The 18,712-nt window shown below is 35.1% G+C and overlaps 1 protein-coding gene across 1 annotated transcript; it reads right to left on the bottom strand.

The window, feature by feature from the left end:
• Window positions 1–2,889: 2,889 nt before the first annotated feature.
• LOC138695199 (uncharacterized) lies at window positions 2,890–8,759 on the bottom strand. Its single transcript, XM_069819658.1, has 4 exons — window positions 8,614–8,759; window positions 8,023–8,234; window positions 3,574–3,864; window positions 2,890–3,038 (listed from the first exon to the last, which is right to left on the bottom strand). Exons 1-4 carry the CDS (start codon window positions 8,757–8,759, stop codon window positions 2,890–2,892), a joined length of 798 nt encoding a protein of 265 aa, XP_069675759.1.
• Between the last annotated feature and the right edge of the window lie 9,953 nt (window positions 8,760–18,712).

The following is an 18,712-nucleotide window of genomic DNA, read 5'->3' as shown; positions in this document are numbered from 1 at the left end:
AAATATTATAAACTAATTCAGTGTACCATATTTCCAAGAGCGATATCAAATTTCAATACAGAGTTCGTCTGATTTTAAACTAAATTTCCATTCATTGCTTTACCAAGAACAATAGTCTTATGTTAAACACATGAAAAGAATTTTATAAGAACTTACGGACAATTATAGGCTAAACGAAAGTAAATGTTGGTTAGCTGAAAACGATGAGAATGTTTATCCTGTGACAATAGGTAAGTATGTGAAAATATTGAAACAGTTCAAAAATAAAAAAGTGTTGATCCTATGACACTAGATGAGTATATGAAAACAGTGAAACATTTCAAAAATAAAAACCTCCAGGGTCAGATAACATAAATGGAGAACTAATAAAATATGAACCACAATTTCAGCGGATCAGAATAGATACTAGGACTGATTAATAAATTTTGTAAAATAGGAACATTCCGGAAGAATGGGGAAACTGTGGTTATCCCAATACTTAAAAGAGCCTCTAACGAAGCCTGCGATAATTATAAAAGATTAGTCTACTTAATTTTTGTTATAAATTATACTAAAAATTGAAAACCGAATTAAAAATCTGTCATTAGCTGAATGTATCATATCGCTATTGGAAACCCAAGAATGGATTTCGTCCAGTGAGATCATATGAGTCACCTAGAATCAAACTGCACTTGCTCCAGACTATGAAATATGGGATTAAGGTATGTTGCAGTGCAGAATTGTGTATGGAATGTGTTAAACTGATTGTTTGGAGTCAAACTGGAAATTATCTGCCTTAACTTTAGCAGTAAAATCACCCGGTATGGCATAGTTGCGCCCCGCGGTCAATTGGGAGGTCTAGGCATGGCATAATTGCGCCCCGAAGAAATCAGGTAGCAGATGGGACATGGCATAGTTGCGCCCCGAAGAAATCAGGTAGCAGATGGAATATGGCATAGTTGCGCCCCGAAGAAATCAGGTAGCAGGATGGACATGGCATAGTTGCGCCCCGATGAGCATAGTACACACGAAAGTGATTGTCATAAAATAAATAAATTACTTAAAAATATTACAGTGATAGTTGCATTGAAATCCGGTAGGCCTAGCGTATGATCAATTTTGCTATTTAAAATAACACTTTTTTTATTGATCACACACAATAAATGAACTGCATTTTTTGTTTCTACATCGATATCTTAACCCTACGGTACAGGTTTCGAAAATTGAAACTTAGAACCATTATCAATTATTAACTCTTCACCCTTTTCACTAAACTTAACATTCATTTTAAATGAACCTCACTATATGCCACAGACGGTGTGAAAATCACTAATAAAATGTCAAGACTGCTAAGGCCCCATATTTCAACGCCTCACTCATTTGAATATGTCAGTTAACAAAGTACTGCCAAATTCATGGTGTTCATTTTAACGGTAGGCTATCGATAATCACTGCATAAACAGTAGAAAAACAGTTAATAAAATACTGCCAACTTCATGGTGTTCATTTTAACGGTATCGATAATGAATATAAATCGAATACGAAATCATTAAGGTTGGTTGATTACGAGGCTCGAGTTTCCGTAGTGTCTTTTTCTCTTCCTATTTCATCGGGGCACAACTATACCATGACCTTTTCTCTACCTGAAGGGAACGGGGCGCAACTATGTCATGCCTTTTCCTCTACCTGATGGGAACGGGGCGCAACTATGCCCACAAAACAGGGACCCTTTTTTATATGCTGCATTTTATCTGACCGTGTGGCGCAACTATGCCCTGCCTAAAATCACCATGTGGGGTCTAACTCCACTAGTTTTTCGTCTTTTCCGACAAATTCGATTTTTGATAAAACACAGTTTTATTCTATGATTCTAGGCGGCTCATGTATGGTCTATGTGTATATGTACAGGGTGAAAGAGTTATAACTGTACTAATTTTAAGAACAGAATCTTTAGGTTGTATTTGAATAACGATTTACCCCCCCCCCCAAATTAATTTGTCTCTGAAGTTTGAATCCCATTTACGGTAAAACTATTGGGTATTGTATTTTTCAATGGAAAATCCCAGGTTTTACTGGGACTCGAATCCAGACCACTTGGGTAGCAGGTATATGGTCTAGAGCAGGGTTTCTAGCCTATAGGTAGCTAACCAAACGTGGATTACTGTGGCTCACTAAAAATAAAATAAAACTTTTTATTAAAAGTACTTCATTTAAAACTATAAAATTTTCAAAACTAACGTTTTTACGAACAATAACACGATAATGTCGGTCTCTATAGACCTACTGCCCCGCGGGACAAAAATTCCGGCATACCGGCGACGCTGATATAACCTCGGCAGTTGCGACCGTCGTTAAATAAAACATAACATAACATAACATAGACCTACTGTAGCGAATGAAAACACCATAATGTTTATCTCTACATAATAATTAATTTATACATATATTTTTTACGATATTATTACCAGACTTCGGTCCTGGGCACAGAAACGCATGAAGTTCAGAACGCATGGGCTATAGTCTTCTGTTGGTCGGATGGAATGGGAGATGGAGCGCGCCGTTACTTCGTGCCTCAACATGTAAACAGTCCGTCACAGGACTGCACGAAATATATTTCACTCTATACAGAAGGTAGTATATACAGTGCATTCCTAGTCTAGACAATACATGTCTACCATTAAAGGATTAACGTGAGCTGTAACCTTCAATCAGGTGTCCCTACGCCGAAGCCTGTTACATGTACCGCAGCCAAGCAGCAATAGGCCTACACACAACGGTAATGCACATTACGGACCCACCTGTGCTGTTGCAGTCGGTGACTGAACACGGGTCATGACGTCATTACACTCGGTGTACTCTAAACCTCATACTGGTTACTCTGTGTCCCTAGGCCGAAGCCTGATTATTACATTAGCACCGTTTAATTTCAAAGTTGATCCGTGAGTCTCGTAGAGCCCGATCAAAAACTTGTGGCACCAAACTGCGCGAACTTTTTTCTGAGACTTCTTCTGCGAGCAGAGTGGGGAGTTCTTTGCGGCAGCAAGCAACAACTTCCTCCTCTAACAACAGGAAAGCAACTGTTCAAATACCCCTCTCCATTAAGACTATTGGGCGATTCCATGTAAATGGATGCCAATTCATCTTTCGTGCAGATGCCACGAGTTTGCGATCGGGCTCTACTTGATTTTGGGTTTTGGCATAAGGATAGACAATTTTCGACAGTTTCATATGGAAGTGACTAGTGTTTGCTAAAACGTCGCAATTATTTATTATTATATTTATCATTACATTCATTTAGTATATTTATTGGTTATTATTTAGTTATTTAACCGTTAGAACCGTTCTAATGACGATTGTAGGGCTACTAAATTAGTTAGTGAAGAGAATTAATTTAAAAGAAGGAAAAATATTGATATTTGTGCCGTTAATCATGTGCTTAACAGTGTATTTCCAATAATACTATCATTGGAAAGCTAAGTACATTTTTTATAAGTTTTCACCAAGCTGAAATCATAAAATTACATTTTTTTCGACGTTTGTCAAATTTCTTAGCTGTAAGTTCTATAATGAATAATATAGCAGACATTGAAACACCAATGCAAAAGACAATGAAGATTCCCTGCACCTCGTTCACAGTAAGTCTGTATGGTTCAGTGGCGATGGAGTCTTCTCTGCAGTCGGCTTGGTATTTAGAAGCCATCTCACTCTCCCAGAACGACACGATCCCAGCTTCCGTCAAAGCATATATGAGTGCGTTTAGAGACTGCATGAAGGGAGAGCTCTTTCTGGTCACCATGACCACATGTGACCATTGTATGGGTTCTTTCATAGTCTTCAGCTTCTCCATCGTCGTAGGAGTCAAATGCGAACTTAAAGAACACGCACCTGAAATTTAAAATCATGACATGAAACAGTGCTTCTATACTTTGTCCTGTTTTATATGGTATCACATCAGACAGTTCCAAGGTTTCCCATAGTAGGGATCTCATGAAGTTAACATCCTGGAGTACAATATTGTTCGCTGACGACCAAGCAATGTTTACCTCTTCAGAAGATAATTTACAGTAAGCAGTTTATCAATTGAATTCATTAGCTAAAGAATATAACTTGGAAATATCAACTCAAAAAAACGAAAGTTATGAGATTTAAAGGAAATGATCACGTAAAACTAAATTAAAATCTACTTGTTTTTACACGTGAGCGTTGTAAATGGATACAGCCTATGTATGTACACATCTATTAATAAATGGTGGGAATTACAGTAATACAATAAATCACAATAAAACAAAATTATTTACACTGACTATTTGCTTTACGAGTCTCTATACATTACAACGAGTGACTATAAACATTTTGAGTATTTCAAAAGGAACATTTCTCCTTCTTTCTGATAAAATACGTTTTCTTCTTTTCAAATGAAGTGCTCGCTACCAAATTCTCCTAATGGAACACTCATTTCCAACCATCTAGCTTTGTTTTGTTTTGATATGGTTCACTGAACAGCAGATGACCTGAAGTGAGTACACTGCGCTGTATTCCGTACATACCTACACTGTTGCGCGTTACTCGGAGGTTTTGGATAATCAAACTCAGGACTCTAGATATTACGAGTACAACTCATTCATTCATGGTTTTCCGATCGTTTCTCTTCAGTTCGTCGTAACGTCCAGGCCCTTCACTTTAAACCCAGCGTTCTCCAATCTTCCCACTTTTCTACCTTCCTCTTAGCCTCGGCATATGAACCATACGTCTTAATGTTGTTTAACATGTGATACCTTGTTCTGTCCGAGCTTTTTTCCAGTTCACCATTACTTTTAGTAAATCCTATCCTTCAGCAGATAGTTTCTTTTTAGCCAGTGACTCAGCCAATTCCTTTTTCTCTTCCTGATCCTATTATACTTTCTTCACCCACATTTCTAGCACAGCTTCATTTCTCATTCTGTCCGTCCGTTTCAATCACTTCATTCTTCCCTATATCCACATTTCAAATGCTTCCGGTCGTTTCTCTTCACTTTTTCGTAGACTAATATCCATATATATTATATATATATATTATTTTATATATTCTTTTATTATTATATTACTCTTTCATCTAATATCCATGTTTCTGTTCCATTAAAAACAACAATCTACGGGAGATGCAAAATGCTGGTGCTTCTTATGACACAAATTACGTATTTTTATGTTACTATTGTGAGCGAGTTAGGTGCGAGGACTGGAGAGCAGCATGTACTGTAGGCCTACTGAGTAGGGTGGAGCGAATCTATACATGAAATTGTTTTTTATCTGTTTTCTAAATGTAATAGTTGCTAAAATATGTCTTTTCACTTAAATTAGGAATGTGAAAAATATGGAGTTCCTATATTTAATTTTTGAGGTGCCAAAGGACTTTGAAGTTTTTTAAAATTATATATATATATATATATATATATATATATATATATATATATATTTCCTGTTTGTATATTTCTTCTATTATTTTGTTTTTTCATTATATAGCTAGTGAATTGTTGTAAAATCACATATTTAAACTTTATTTGGAAGACTTTAAATTGGGGTTGCAGTAAACAGTATTCTTCTGAATTGTAATGTTCTTGTATGACTGACTGTCGGAATAGATGCCTTTACCCAAATTTCCTTACTTTTGATAGAATCTCTTTCTGAAGTCTCTCCAACAGTAGGTTCTTTTGATTTGAAGTCAGATTTTAATTCATTTTTGATCCATAGATAATATTCCATTACATCATGATAGTAGATAATAAATTGTGATGGGTTCAGCCGCTCCAGCATTCCGAATACAGGGCAGAAGGTCAGATTTCTTGTCTTAATAAGAGCCATTGTTCTGATTTAAACACTCTGCAACATTAGCAGAATGAATTTCCATTAATTATATTAATTATACCATACCTAAGGGTTTTGTGATTATGCCCAATTTTCTTATAAATTGAGGTTTCTGTGACATTTCAAGATGAAATAACAGGGGACCAAAAATATGCAGAGTCTTTCAACATAGCTATGTTTTGTAAACATTTTCCTGGTATCCTGTTCAGATTAAAACACTGGAGAATGCCCCCTCGCTAAAAAATCTGATCCTCCAAATTTTGTGAAAATTTCAAAATATGGTGCTCTTGGGGCACCTCTAAATATTAAGCTAGAGAAAAAAAATGCATTATTCTTTATGATATCACCCCACAACTTTTCCCTGATATTACATTTTTATTCCATAAACTTCATATTTTGACTCCACCCTACTACTGAGTTAACACATAATTGATAAACGAGACAATTTACAGAGATTTCCGATGCTGATATCTGCTAGTGATTACTCAGGGAAGGTGCATTCTCAACCATACCAGTAGACTACGCTAAAGTTCGCTGCGTATCCAGGAGTAATGCAGGCATTCCTACATGTGTCTAAAGCAGCCTCCTTCCTACTTCACCAGAGAATATGAGAATAGAATAGAGCTCGGATGGAACGACATTGTATCCCAAAAATTGGCAAAACGGAAGAATCTCCATATAAAATAACTGCAACAAAGTCCATCATAAGTATTAATATGGATCAACCAGCCCAGAACTCGAACACCGGACCGTCAGGTGACAGGCTGATTAACTGATATGCCGAGGGCTAGATCCTGGACGGTGAATATGGTGCTGACAGACGTACCAACCTTTCTGGGCTCTAGAGGTAAGATCCTATCGACTACTGACGGGCCCGATTCCAGAGACCGGAGCCCCAAGCTCGTGACTGGCTGATAGTTTACACCTTGCAGCCACCGAAGAGGTTGCCTGGTAATACTGTAATATTTAATTAATTAATTAATTAATTAATTAATTTATTTATTTATTTATTTATTTATTTATTTATTTATTTATTTATTTATTTATTTATTTATTTATTTATTTACTTATTTAAATTTAAATATACAGAATACAGAATATTATTACAATAGAAATAGAAATAAAATAAAACAATCATTATAAAAAAAGAAGATACAGTAATATTAACAAAAATTGAGGACCGAATGAGCAGCGCTCGTGTTCGGTCGCAGTTCAGATATATTAATAATAGGCCTATAAGAGAATATACAAAGTAAAATAAAATAGGAACTAAAATTAAAATTACAGCAACAGTGAAATTATATAATATAATATATTAATACGAGAAGAATATAAAAAATATAATAAAATAGGAAATAAAATTAAAATTACAGCTGCAATGAAACTATATAATATAATATTAACATAGAGAAGAATAATATCGTACGTGAATAAAGTAGGAAAATTTATGAATAAATATATATTCAAAAATTATAGAATACAAATATAATATAGGCCGATTAATTTATACGCATAGATTATAAATTTATTTAATCAAATTGAAGATATTAACACGTTCCTAATTTTTTGTTATATGTTTGTGGGTTACATGTTAGAAGTTCTGGATGTAATTTAGCTAAAGAATTATACAACCGAGGGTCAGAATTAATGATATGCTTTAGACGAGCAGATGTGAAACATTTAGGTTCTACTGATGTAGAATTATTATTTCATCTTGTGTCATGATTATGTGCCTGTAATATAAACTTATTACGATTTTTAATATTTCGCAATATTTAATTGGAGGCAGTGTAGAAAAATGTATCTTGTCGAAGTACGTAAGTATTACAGCTATCACAACTAAATTATGACCGAAATTTTTCGTTCTACACGAGAACTAAAATTTTCCGAAATATCAATTACCTAAGTACTTAAGTATACTAGAGACAACGACAAGGCGCTGAACGAACTTGGTATCTCACCATTACGTAGCAGCGAAATCTCAACTTGTAGCCTCCGGTTTAGTCAAGTGTAGCTTAATCAACAATTATAAAGATCTGTTGAATTCCAGAAGAATAATAGAATACTTAAATGTGAATTGTCAATGAGTTATAAATTATATCGAACAAAAATCACGTTAAATTAAATTAAATTTAAAGCTGACCAAAGCGTCCTAATTCGAAAATTACTAAGGACAAATAAAAATAAACCAACGAAACTTACCGCCTGACAAACGTTCCATTACAAAACCCATCTTAGCTTCTCTTGCTTTCTTTTTCAAGTCCTCCTCGCTCATGACACGGAAGTTTTCGACAAGTTTTTGCAGTACTGGATCGCCTGTGCCTTCAATCGACCAGATGAAAGCTGCATCTTGTGCTGCCCACAATATATTGCTATTTGCAAGGTCTGCTAGTGTATCAATTGAAGGACCATATCTGCAATTAACAATATACGAGTGTTACCAATTACACAGTTTTATTGGTGCAATGGCAGTGGTGGTGTGGTTTTGACGATGATGGTGATGGTTATGATGATGGTTACTGAGAAATAACAAAGGATTCGAATAAAATATTTTCTATTTAGTTATGTCTACCACAAACTTCATTATTTAAACACTTAAAATGAAGAAAAACTGTTAAAGGTCGCAATTATGAACTTGTTTTCTTTTTTATGTATGAAAACGTAGGTCATACCATGCAGACAACAGGAACTATGTTCAGCATAGAGAAGGACCGCGGAAACTAGATTGATCACGTGATATCACGCGCCATGGCGTGTCTTTGTCGCTAGCCTGGAATGAATGCTTAACCGTACCTAGGAGCAGTCAATACAGATGCAAGGCCTCCAGTATAGATGTACGACAATGTGTGTAACATGACGTCAAGAACCGTGGTTACGAGTCGTAGAGGCAAGTAACGGTCTTGTTCAGAGCCACCCTCATGCACCTGCAGGACCACCATCCCTATCACACGCAGGACGCAACTAGAAAAACTGATGTAAGGACCCACGTTTCTCGGATACACTGGAAAATAATCATAGGTTAGCTACTAAGTTACTCAGTCTGGAAAATAAAACAGTCATTATCATCATTAAATGATTATTCATTCGCACCTTCATGCACATGAAGTATACATATGTCATAGGCTATTTTCTTTCATTTGTTATTACAAATATTTTTACGTAATTTTTACAACACATGTATTTTGTATTAAATCAGTTTAAAAACCTCATGTGTGTTACCTTTAACTAAGGTTCGGATAAAGTAGTTGTATCAGGATAGACTGTATAAAGGCTGGTTCACAATAAACCGGGAACGAGAACCAGAATGAAAACGAGAAGCAGAGGACGTGAATATGAAAATTTTTGATTCACAATAAACCGAGAACGTAGACGACTATGCATATCGATATGTATGTCAATAACGATATGTAAAGTCGATATTACGCATTCTGATGTTAATTGTGTATAATTGACCAATGGCGTTCTCTCATGAGTACAAGGCAACCAACATAAACACAGGTTAACCATCTTCGAAATTTCAACTGAAACATTTCATTAGGTACGGTACTATAAATATGCCAATGCATCTTTATTATCACAACCTATTTTAAGTCTACCATAACGTAAAATAATTCGAGAAGAAACATTTGTAATAGAACAAAAATGAACACAAGAGTAGTTATTGAATTGAAGCGTGAATATGTAGTGTGTAATACAACCAATACAGTAATAAAATATGATTCGCTTCCGATCGGTGTTCAAAGATGCAGCTATTGAAAGCCACGTATTCTCGCCTTCATTTTCTCATCTTTACACGAGGCGCGCCGCTTATCGTAAATATGAGGATTTCAGTATTAGAATCTCAACAAATAAAACTTGCTCCATGATGCACAGCACAGAACAAAATAATGTATAGGTTATGTCACGGTCTTCTTGCTACAATAATATACGACGACAAAATAGCTTTTAGATGGCAATAGAATGAATCTAGTGGGCTGTGATCGGAAACGTGAACGCCAAAGTTCAAACTTGGCCAAATCTCCGTTCCCGACCTCGGGTTCCGGCAAGCTTTTCGTTAATTGTGAATGCTCACATTGAAATGTATACATTTTAACAATTTTACCGGTTTCGTTTTCGTTCCGATTCTCGTTTCCGGTTTATTGTGAACCAGCCTTAAGCTGTATAGGATAGGGCCTAGAATTGCTTTCGTCTTAGTAAACACTACCCCCTTCCACTAGCTAAAACTCTACTTGCTGGGAAGAGCGCTCCTCATCTAACTAAAACATCAGCGAGTGGACAGTACAGCCAATAGGAACTGAATATACGTCGTCAATACTGTCGCCAAATAATCCAGCAATCATTTAAGAATAAAAGGAGGAAGGGATTTCGTGTATCATCCAAGTTCTAACTATACCGAAGTAACATTAAAGGACACAAATGCATCATTAAAGTGGTGATGGCTGTGTAGAGGTAAACACATCCATCGCATCATCTCTAGATGCCAGACAGTTGTTGCCACTGATTACATCAACAAGTATAATTGAATTGAAAAGATTATCTACCATCAAAATACCCCCCGGAATAAGGGTATATGGTGCATGGTTTCCCTATGTACTTGTACCCTTATTCCGAGGGGCATTCAATTACCAAAAGTGCTAAAATTAATCAATACATTACCATCACATTATAATTACAAAACAAAACTCCTCCGGTTTTCGGAAAAACCACAACCTTACTCCACTGAGATAAATAATGAAAAATTGAGCAGTAGATTGTAAGAAGACAGATATTACCTCTGTGAACAGATTGAAGGTGGAAGCACACGTTTTATACGTTGCTGTTTCTTCCACTGCTTACTTAAATAAAACAGACAATTTTGAAGTTATGAAATATAAATTTTGAGCAACGAAATGCAGAAGTTTTAGAAACATAAGGAATTTACATTGGTTTAAATCAAATATTCATCTATTACATGAGTAATATGGAAGTTACTTGAAACGTGATTATCAAAATTACCCTCAACTAAAAATGTTCCAACAGAAATGAAAAAAAGCGATAGGCCTAACATTGCAAATATTCTAACCGTAAGATTCTATTGGCAGAATGACTCATGTGTCATGTTTGTACGCAGTGGCGAAACGTAACAAAAATGTATGGGTAGACGCAAAATATCTAAATGATTCTGAGAACATTAATATATTTTCCCTTGAAGCATTAGTGACAGACTGGATCAAATAATTATAAATATCTAGATATGTGCCTTTAAAAACAGAACTGTTTTCAAGTTGTTCTTTCTATTAAGTAACAGAGTTTCCAAATAACTGTATTTACTTATTGATTCTTGGGCTTCTTGCTTTCCTCTAAAGCCTAATTTATTCTTGTGCCCGAAGTGTTATACTACTACATCAATAATATGACCAAATATTCGTTTATTCAGTGTCAAAAATATTCATTGTGTCTAACAATTTCTAAATATGATCTTTCGGCCAATCTTCTGTTGTTTCTTCTCAACATGTGGAACATTTCTGCATTTTTAACGTTTTTCTCTATGCATACTTTATAGCTTTTACTTCAGAGTTTTTTTACTGCGGCAATACCAATACCACTTCAAGGTTCTTCATCTGCTCAGAACCACATATATTTAGATTACCAAGTACTTTGACACATTCTAGTCACATTTCCGTCTTTCTGGGACAAATTTAATTGAAGACTTAAGTTCAGCTTCTGCTCAATGTTAAAGGCAACAAAGAATTGTTTTTAAGGAAAGTAATAGCACCAAAAGTCTCATTTTTCACGCTGATCATCACCTGATCTCTTTCCATGTTTCATAGAGATTGTTAAAATTTGCAGCACAAGATACAACCACATATACAGTCACGAAGTTCAATACGTAGTAAATATGCATCCATAGATAGTTGCTAACCACTAGGATCGCTAATATCGCCTCATTACAGACAATGCGAAATAGTACCGGCACAGTCTATTGTTCCTAGCACCCTCAAACTCAAGCTTCGTGACTGTGTATACTAGACTGTGATACAACACTCTTGCTCCAGTGAACAAACCGGGATAGACACGACTAGCCATCTGCGAGTAGGTTGCGTATGGGCTATTCCATATGAAATCGATCAGTAAAAAACCTCACATTTTTATACCCTAATTTTTTTTCCCTATTTATAGAAGGTGCTGAGGAGAGTGCATTTGCAAAAATATACTATCGAAAGTCAAACGGTTTTCGTATTCTTGACAAATTTAGCGTATTTTAGAAAAACAAGAACTCAGCGCTCAGAACTCTGGAACCATTTACTGTAGAAAATTCAACGAGAGCTCATTTTGAAGATGACATTTGGTAGGTTATGATAAGAAGTAATCCTTATTTTTATTGTGTACAGAGAGACAGATAATCTGATTTACTTACTTTTAGGCTTTTTGATCATTTGTAAAAAATGTAAAAAAATATTGAGATAAAACCTTGCATTATTAAGAGGAATTCGGCATTGTTTGCTTAGTGGTACGGCAATAAGTTTCGAGGGTATTAAATAAATTATTTTCACACGCCTAGACTTGAACGGCGCAGTACCGCACACACTGGCCGAGAGCTGAAGATAAGTGAGTGTTGGTCGTCATTTTACTCCTGTGTTTATGAAAACTTGTGATAAAGCTAGCCCAGCTATGCGCTACTAGGCGAAACATCACGTGTTTGTCTCCTGGCCTTGCTTATCTGGGCTAGCTCCCGTCTCACAGCCAGTTGGTTAGTTCACGCGCGTACTATTTATTTTCTTTATTTGATATTTTCAATACTTTCTTATCAACATACCATCAGTAAAAAATATGTGTTTATTTGTACTTTCAATGCGGAATCTAACTATATATTTTTTAAATATGTTTTCCTAAGCAAAGGCGTCTTAATGAGGAAAAATCTAAATTTCTCCATTTCCATAAAAAGTAAGAAAATCTGTTTATATGTCAATATAAACTTTAATTTCTCAGCATCACAATAAACCATGATTTTGATCATTGGGTGAAAGGGTTTCGGAGCTACAACAGTTTAAATTTGCTAATTTTATGAAAATGCGATAAATTTAAATATTTTTAATTTAAACACTATGAAGTTCTGATGCCTCAAACTTTGCACAAAGCATTGTATCACAGTTCTCTACGTATAAAAAAAGTTTATTTGTATTTAGAAATTGTAAGGTCAATTTTCTCTATATTTCGGTCGATTTGAGATGGAATAGCTCGTATGTTCTGTGTGTGAAGGAAGAAAGAGGTCCTGCACGCGCACGTTTTTAAAGCGCATATTGTGCGGGCCCTACGAGATACTGAAGCAGACGGGAGAGACAAATCGTGTTCTGTCTACCCTATATGCAGCATCTAACATGATTGGAGGAAACTTATTTCTGAGGCGCCTAAAATAGATTACGCAGAACTTTATTAACTTTATCAGAAGTTAAAAGAAGTCGTTTAGAAATTTAGAAAGAACATATGAAGGGTTCAGAGCCATAGTGGGCCAAACGCCATTTATTAAAAACAGAGAAAGCAAGGGTTAAAGGTAAGTGAATATCATAGTTTAATAAAGATTGACATATAATTTAGTTTTATTGTGCATACTTTATATTACTTGCTATATGTTTCATTAAATATTAGAAATCGCTTAATTTTAACCTTTGCTTTTCTCCATTTTTAATAAATGACTCTTGGTCCACTATGGCTCTGAAAGCTTCATATAAGAAAATTATAATAGATACATGTAGTATGAATTATTTCGTGACTTTCGGGTAGATGATGTCTTTCTTGTCTCCCTTGACGCTGTGCTGCTGTTTGTAATACAACACAAATTCATTTGTTAAAGAGTAGATGTGACAAAAGTATACAAAAAGAACATTTTAGTCACACTTAGAGAAAGTGAATAAATCTGCTTATATCCTTACCAGAAATAGAGTCCGAACACACTATCTTTGTGATCGCAAACGCCACAACTTGAACCATAGGAAATTAGGCTAAGTGATTAAGAAATAATCTAATACTAACCTAAATATTTGCTGGAAACTTTAGCTATCAGATACACAGATACTGTAGCCATGAGTAGAGTAAAGACGACTACTGTCCATATTTCAGATGAAAATGGTAATAAGGGTAGAATCCATCCGGATAGGAGTTCTGGCCTTGGTGCTACAATCAAAAGAGCATTGCGAGCATAAGGCACAGAATAGTCTGTCCACTGATATTCATAATGCCAGGTACCATACACAGCTGCAAATCCAAACATTGCTTTATCCTCCACCACATTCCCAAATATCCCATTGCCACTTCCGTTTTCATATATCTCACCCCACAAGTTCTGCATATCTTCGTGAATTCTCCAAGTAAAGTTGAGCGTCTTTGACAATTCTTCAATAATACGCGGTTCGATTCCATCATATCCATCACAGTTCGGTCCCAGATTAAGGATAACAAATGGTTTATAGTTGACCGCTATGGCATGAGTCCTTTGCCCTTTAAATTTGATAATTTATTTGGAAATAAATTAGTGTTAAAATAGAAAGAATTTCTCTCATTACTCCACAAGTCCAGAACAACTTCTTCAGATGGATTACTATCTACGAATTTGTGAGTCAAAATTTCAAGGACAAAATCACTTTTTTCATTTTCATTTTCACTGCAGCGATTATCACGTTCTAACACGTTTAATTTATTACTTTTTTCCTCTGATTTGCGCACAAATTCACGGAAACTATTCTTTGTTTGCTGTCCTTTTGCAACAAATGTTTCAGAGAAAGTAACTAATTTCTCCCACCTTTTAGAAACAGATGTTAAATCATTTAATTGTCTTGACATTTCATTAGCTTTCACTCTTCCACCTTGGAGGGAATCTTTTAGTAGTACAGAATTTACACACTTAAGATCTTCGTCTTGGACAGAGTTTATAAATTTAATCACAATTAAATCTGGCATGAATTGCATTTCTTTCATTTTAAATATTTCCTTGGAAATATCAATACTTCTTTTGGATAAGAACTCTATTTTTGGTAGATATACATAACGCTTATTTTCTCTTTGCACTGATCTACGTGTCACCCTTGCAAAACTGAAAATCACAGATTTTGGTTTCGAGACCTGAATAATAAATCCAAGGCAACGAGCGTCCAGAACTGCCAATAACTGAGACTCAAAATCTTGCGTGGCTTTATTCAACTGGCTAGAATCAAGTGCATTCGTTTCTTCAATACCCAACATAGATGTGTATTCTACTCGTATATGGAATCTGGGTAGTTCTTCTGGTACATATTGAAGAATTGTAGATGAGCTATCAGTAATAACACCAACACACGGATAGTGATGAAAATATTCGAAACTTATCTTACGTACCAAGTGACCAATAACAGTTTCAGCCTTCAAACTTGAATATGACTTCTCATTGAAGAAACTTCCATTCACAATTCTCAATAAAAGATAATAAATTGTATATCTAAATATCATATCTCCTCTGGCCATAATTTTAAAGTAAAGATACGAAGGTATACAGTAACAAGTGAGATGTCGTGTTTCGTCCTTCTCTTCTGAAATGTTCGTGGTAAAATTTTCTGTAAGACATTCGTGTTTTATGATGTAACAAATTGTAATGACAGGCTTTGATACTGTAAATATTTATATTCACAAGGAGGACGTAACGTGAAGGATACAGGGAAATCCTTCCGTACTTTATATGATTCCCACCTAGCAGAATATAACATCAAAATATACGCCTACCTCTTTATCTACTATGAGTTACATATCTTTGCTTCTCAAAGTACAGAAATTTACAAAATATCCCAACAATTTTTATTGTTGTTTTATATCATTATATCATTACCATCATTATTGTGTCATTAATACTTCCCATGAGATTATTCTACGGACTTCATTTCTCAGTCCAATGGATGTACCACTTTATTCTGGCTTCAGGTTCAAGACTGCGGCACTCTCCATATAGGACTAATATGTTTTGTTGCAGAACTGTTGAATGTTTACTTCTTGTCGAAATAATATCTGCTGTGATGAAGAATTTCAAGTTGCGCATTCACTGAATTCACACACTGAATTTCTTCTCACCTCTTTGTATGATATTTTTATCTGAAGATAATATTATACACATATTAAAGCGCGTTTTAATTTTCTTATTTATTTGTCAGATTTATCTAACGAACCTTCCATTTCTATTTCAATCTCTTGATGCTATAGGAGCGATACATCTGTCGCTTCACTTTACTGTTATTATTATTATTATTATTATTATTATTATTATTATTATTATTATTATTATTATTATTATTATTATCACCACTGGACACTTAATACGGGCATCATGTAAGATGATTTCCGTGAAATATTTTAATATAATATTATTCTCTTGTATGGAAGAATATAGGCCCATCAAACTTCATTTACACAGCACAAAAGCTTTCGTAATTTCACTGCTAAGCACTCTTGAATAAATCTGACTTGTTATTTCTTTCTGTGTCTGAATCAGCAAAATCTATCTTCAGTGGTTATATTAACGAACAAAACATCGGCTTTCCAATAGACTTTCGGTGAGTTAAACAACGGTATTGTTAAGAGATATTTCCACGGCGTATTTCATCAATCCATAATTACAAATATTACTTTTATTCATAAAAACAATCACTTAGATATGTGAAAGAGAAACATCATTATCTGGTGCGACGTTACGTCAGGTATACTGTACGATATTAATGGTAAAAGTTATTATTCTGATGCTAAACAAAACCAGGCATAAAACTATATTTTATAGTCGAAAGTCGTATGAAATTTCTCAACCGTTCTGTATCACGTTCTCTTCCGATCTGTCTGCTATTAACTAATGTTGAAGAAAGCCACGTGTTTTATGGTTACTAAGCGTAATTGACTGGGATGATCGAGAAATTACCATTTATTGACCAGCAGTTCCATTTCATTTCCTACATAAAAAACCTTTGTCCTCTCTCTCAGTAGTTAAAGTAACTTACATTCATGATGGATGGTTCTCAATAATATACTTGGTACATAGATTGCCAGAGATAAAAGCTCTTCTTTAATTTCATAATAGGCCTACTTTACAGAAAATGTGTTTCTTCATAGGCAATTTAGAAGCACGGATGACAAGTTACGTTACTCAGTGTTTTAAAGGATAAAATCATCTAGTATTGTACGTTTTACTTGCATTTTTAATGTTGTATTTTAAAAGATTAACATACTACATCTACAGAACTTTTATCTACTAATGTTGCAAAAGAAGAACTTCAGTTGACACTTTTACATTGCAAAACTTTGACTTTATTGTTCTATAGTAAGATTCCATAGCAACGTGTTGTGAAGTATTTTATACGATGCTTTTCTATTTACCACAATAAAACAAATGACGTCTACTTACACAATCTTCTTCCACTATACCAGCGGTCATCAGCACATTGCACCCTCGGGGTAGCGTCCCTTACCCGCGGATAAGACATTGCACTATCGTGCATCCGTGGCTGCTGGCAGGTATGCTTTCTCTCTCCCTTCTGCACGACGGTGAATATTCGGAGACATACCTTACTCTCTACCCATTTCAGCGCATGCTGACGATCAAGCAGGCTTTCATTGACTCAAATTAACTACAAGTTATTATAAATTTATTTTTCTGCATTTTAAAAATAAGTTTCGTTAAATAGGCGAAATGTAGATAAAACATTGTACAACACGTTACAAAATGAACTTTAGTAACTCGCGGGTCTTAAAACACTCCCTGCAGTTGTGTTTTAATTTGACCCCTCGCTGCTGAAGCTTCACTTTTGTAACTAGTAGACTAAATAACTATTTCCATATACTCCAATTACCTTGTCCTTCTCTAGAGTTCTTCTTCTACTAACTCTGCTCCTTTCACGAATTACACGTGGTCCTTGCTCCATTTCCATGAAAGTACCTGATTCTTTGAAATGTATTTTCCCTCTTTCTCTTGAGTTTCTCATTCATATATCTTTGATGTCCTAAACGTTCGATAGGCATAGGTACCAATTTGAAGGCGGGAATTAAAGCACTGTCTGTCCTCTCAACGTATAGTCTACAGTCGAGGTCGTCGCCTCTCAATAACAGAGAGACATCGAAACCAAAAATGGTTATTTCATATTCATAGGGGGGGGGGGTTAGAAAACATGTTAGTAAAATAACTCACAATGTCTCTTTCTTTCCTTCTGCATTTGAGACTGGCGAATCCCCACACGCAACGGTGGCTCCACTTTTTTTTTCTACTATCCATATTTTTTCAATTCAGTTCAAGTCTATCAGATATTGCGCTAGAATATTGAAGGTTGTAAGCATTATCAAGAGGAAATAATAATACTGAATTACAGTTCAGTCAACAGTGTAGTCGACTGTACTTTGGCCTAATATCAGTTAACGAATTATTATTAATACTCAATATTTTATAAACAATTAGGCATAGATTTGTTATGAAATTTAGAAGTAACCGTTATCAACATTCATTTTCGGTGATTGATTTTTGTGATGATCGTCGTCGCGGATATGTGCTTAATGTTTGTTAAGTGATCAGTGATTGCGATGTAACTATTGATAATTGATTAATTCTTAATAAAGAAAACTGTCCGAAATAAAAGTGCAATGAACGGGAATAGAATGATAAACTGGGTTGTTGTTGTTTTTGTTGTTGTTGTTGTTGTAGTAAGGCAGTAGGACTAACTGCTCATGTTTATTATCGCTGTTAGGATCATCAAAGGGTAAGCAAGACAGTGGAAGGGAAGAGGTAGTGCATAAAGACCGTGGCTTTAAGCTCTGCATGACCCTATTTTCTTTCTTTCTGATAATGTACTTGATGCCATATTTGATTATCCCAGAGATGATTAATTACGTTTGAGAATGAAGAAGATCGTGTAGTGAA

Source organism: Periplaneta americana, chromosome 2, assembly GCF_040183065.1.
Source record: "Periplaneta americana isolate PAMFEO1 chromosome 2, P.americana_PAMFEO1_priV1, whole genome shotgun sequence".
In the NCBI taxonomy this organism is placed as follows: Eukaryota; Metazoa; Arthropoda; class Insecta; order Blattodea; family Blattidae; genus Periplaneta; species Periplaneta americana.
Note: the sequence above shows the minus strand (reverse complement) of the source record. Positions and strands in the feature narration are given on the sequence as shown.

Excerpts from the sequence above, each read along its gene's own strand:
- LOC138695199 (XM_069819658.1), bottom strand. The coding sequence starts at position 8,759 with ATGGTGGTCCTGCAGGTGCATGAGGGTGGCTCTGAACAAGACCGTTAC. Across the intron at positions 8,235-8,613 it reads TCTGTATTGACTGCTCCTAG|ATATGGTCCTTCAATTGATA; the intron begins GTACGGTTAAGC and ends TGTTAATTGCAG. Across the intron at positions 3,865-8,022 it reads AATGGAACGTTTGTCAGGCG|GTGCGTGTTCTTTAAGTTCG; the intron begins GTAAGTTTCGTT and ends TTTAAATTTCAG.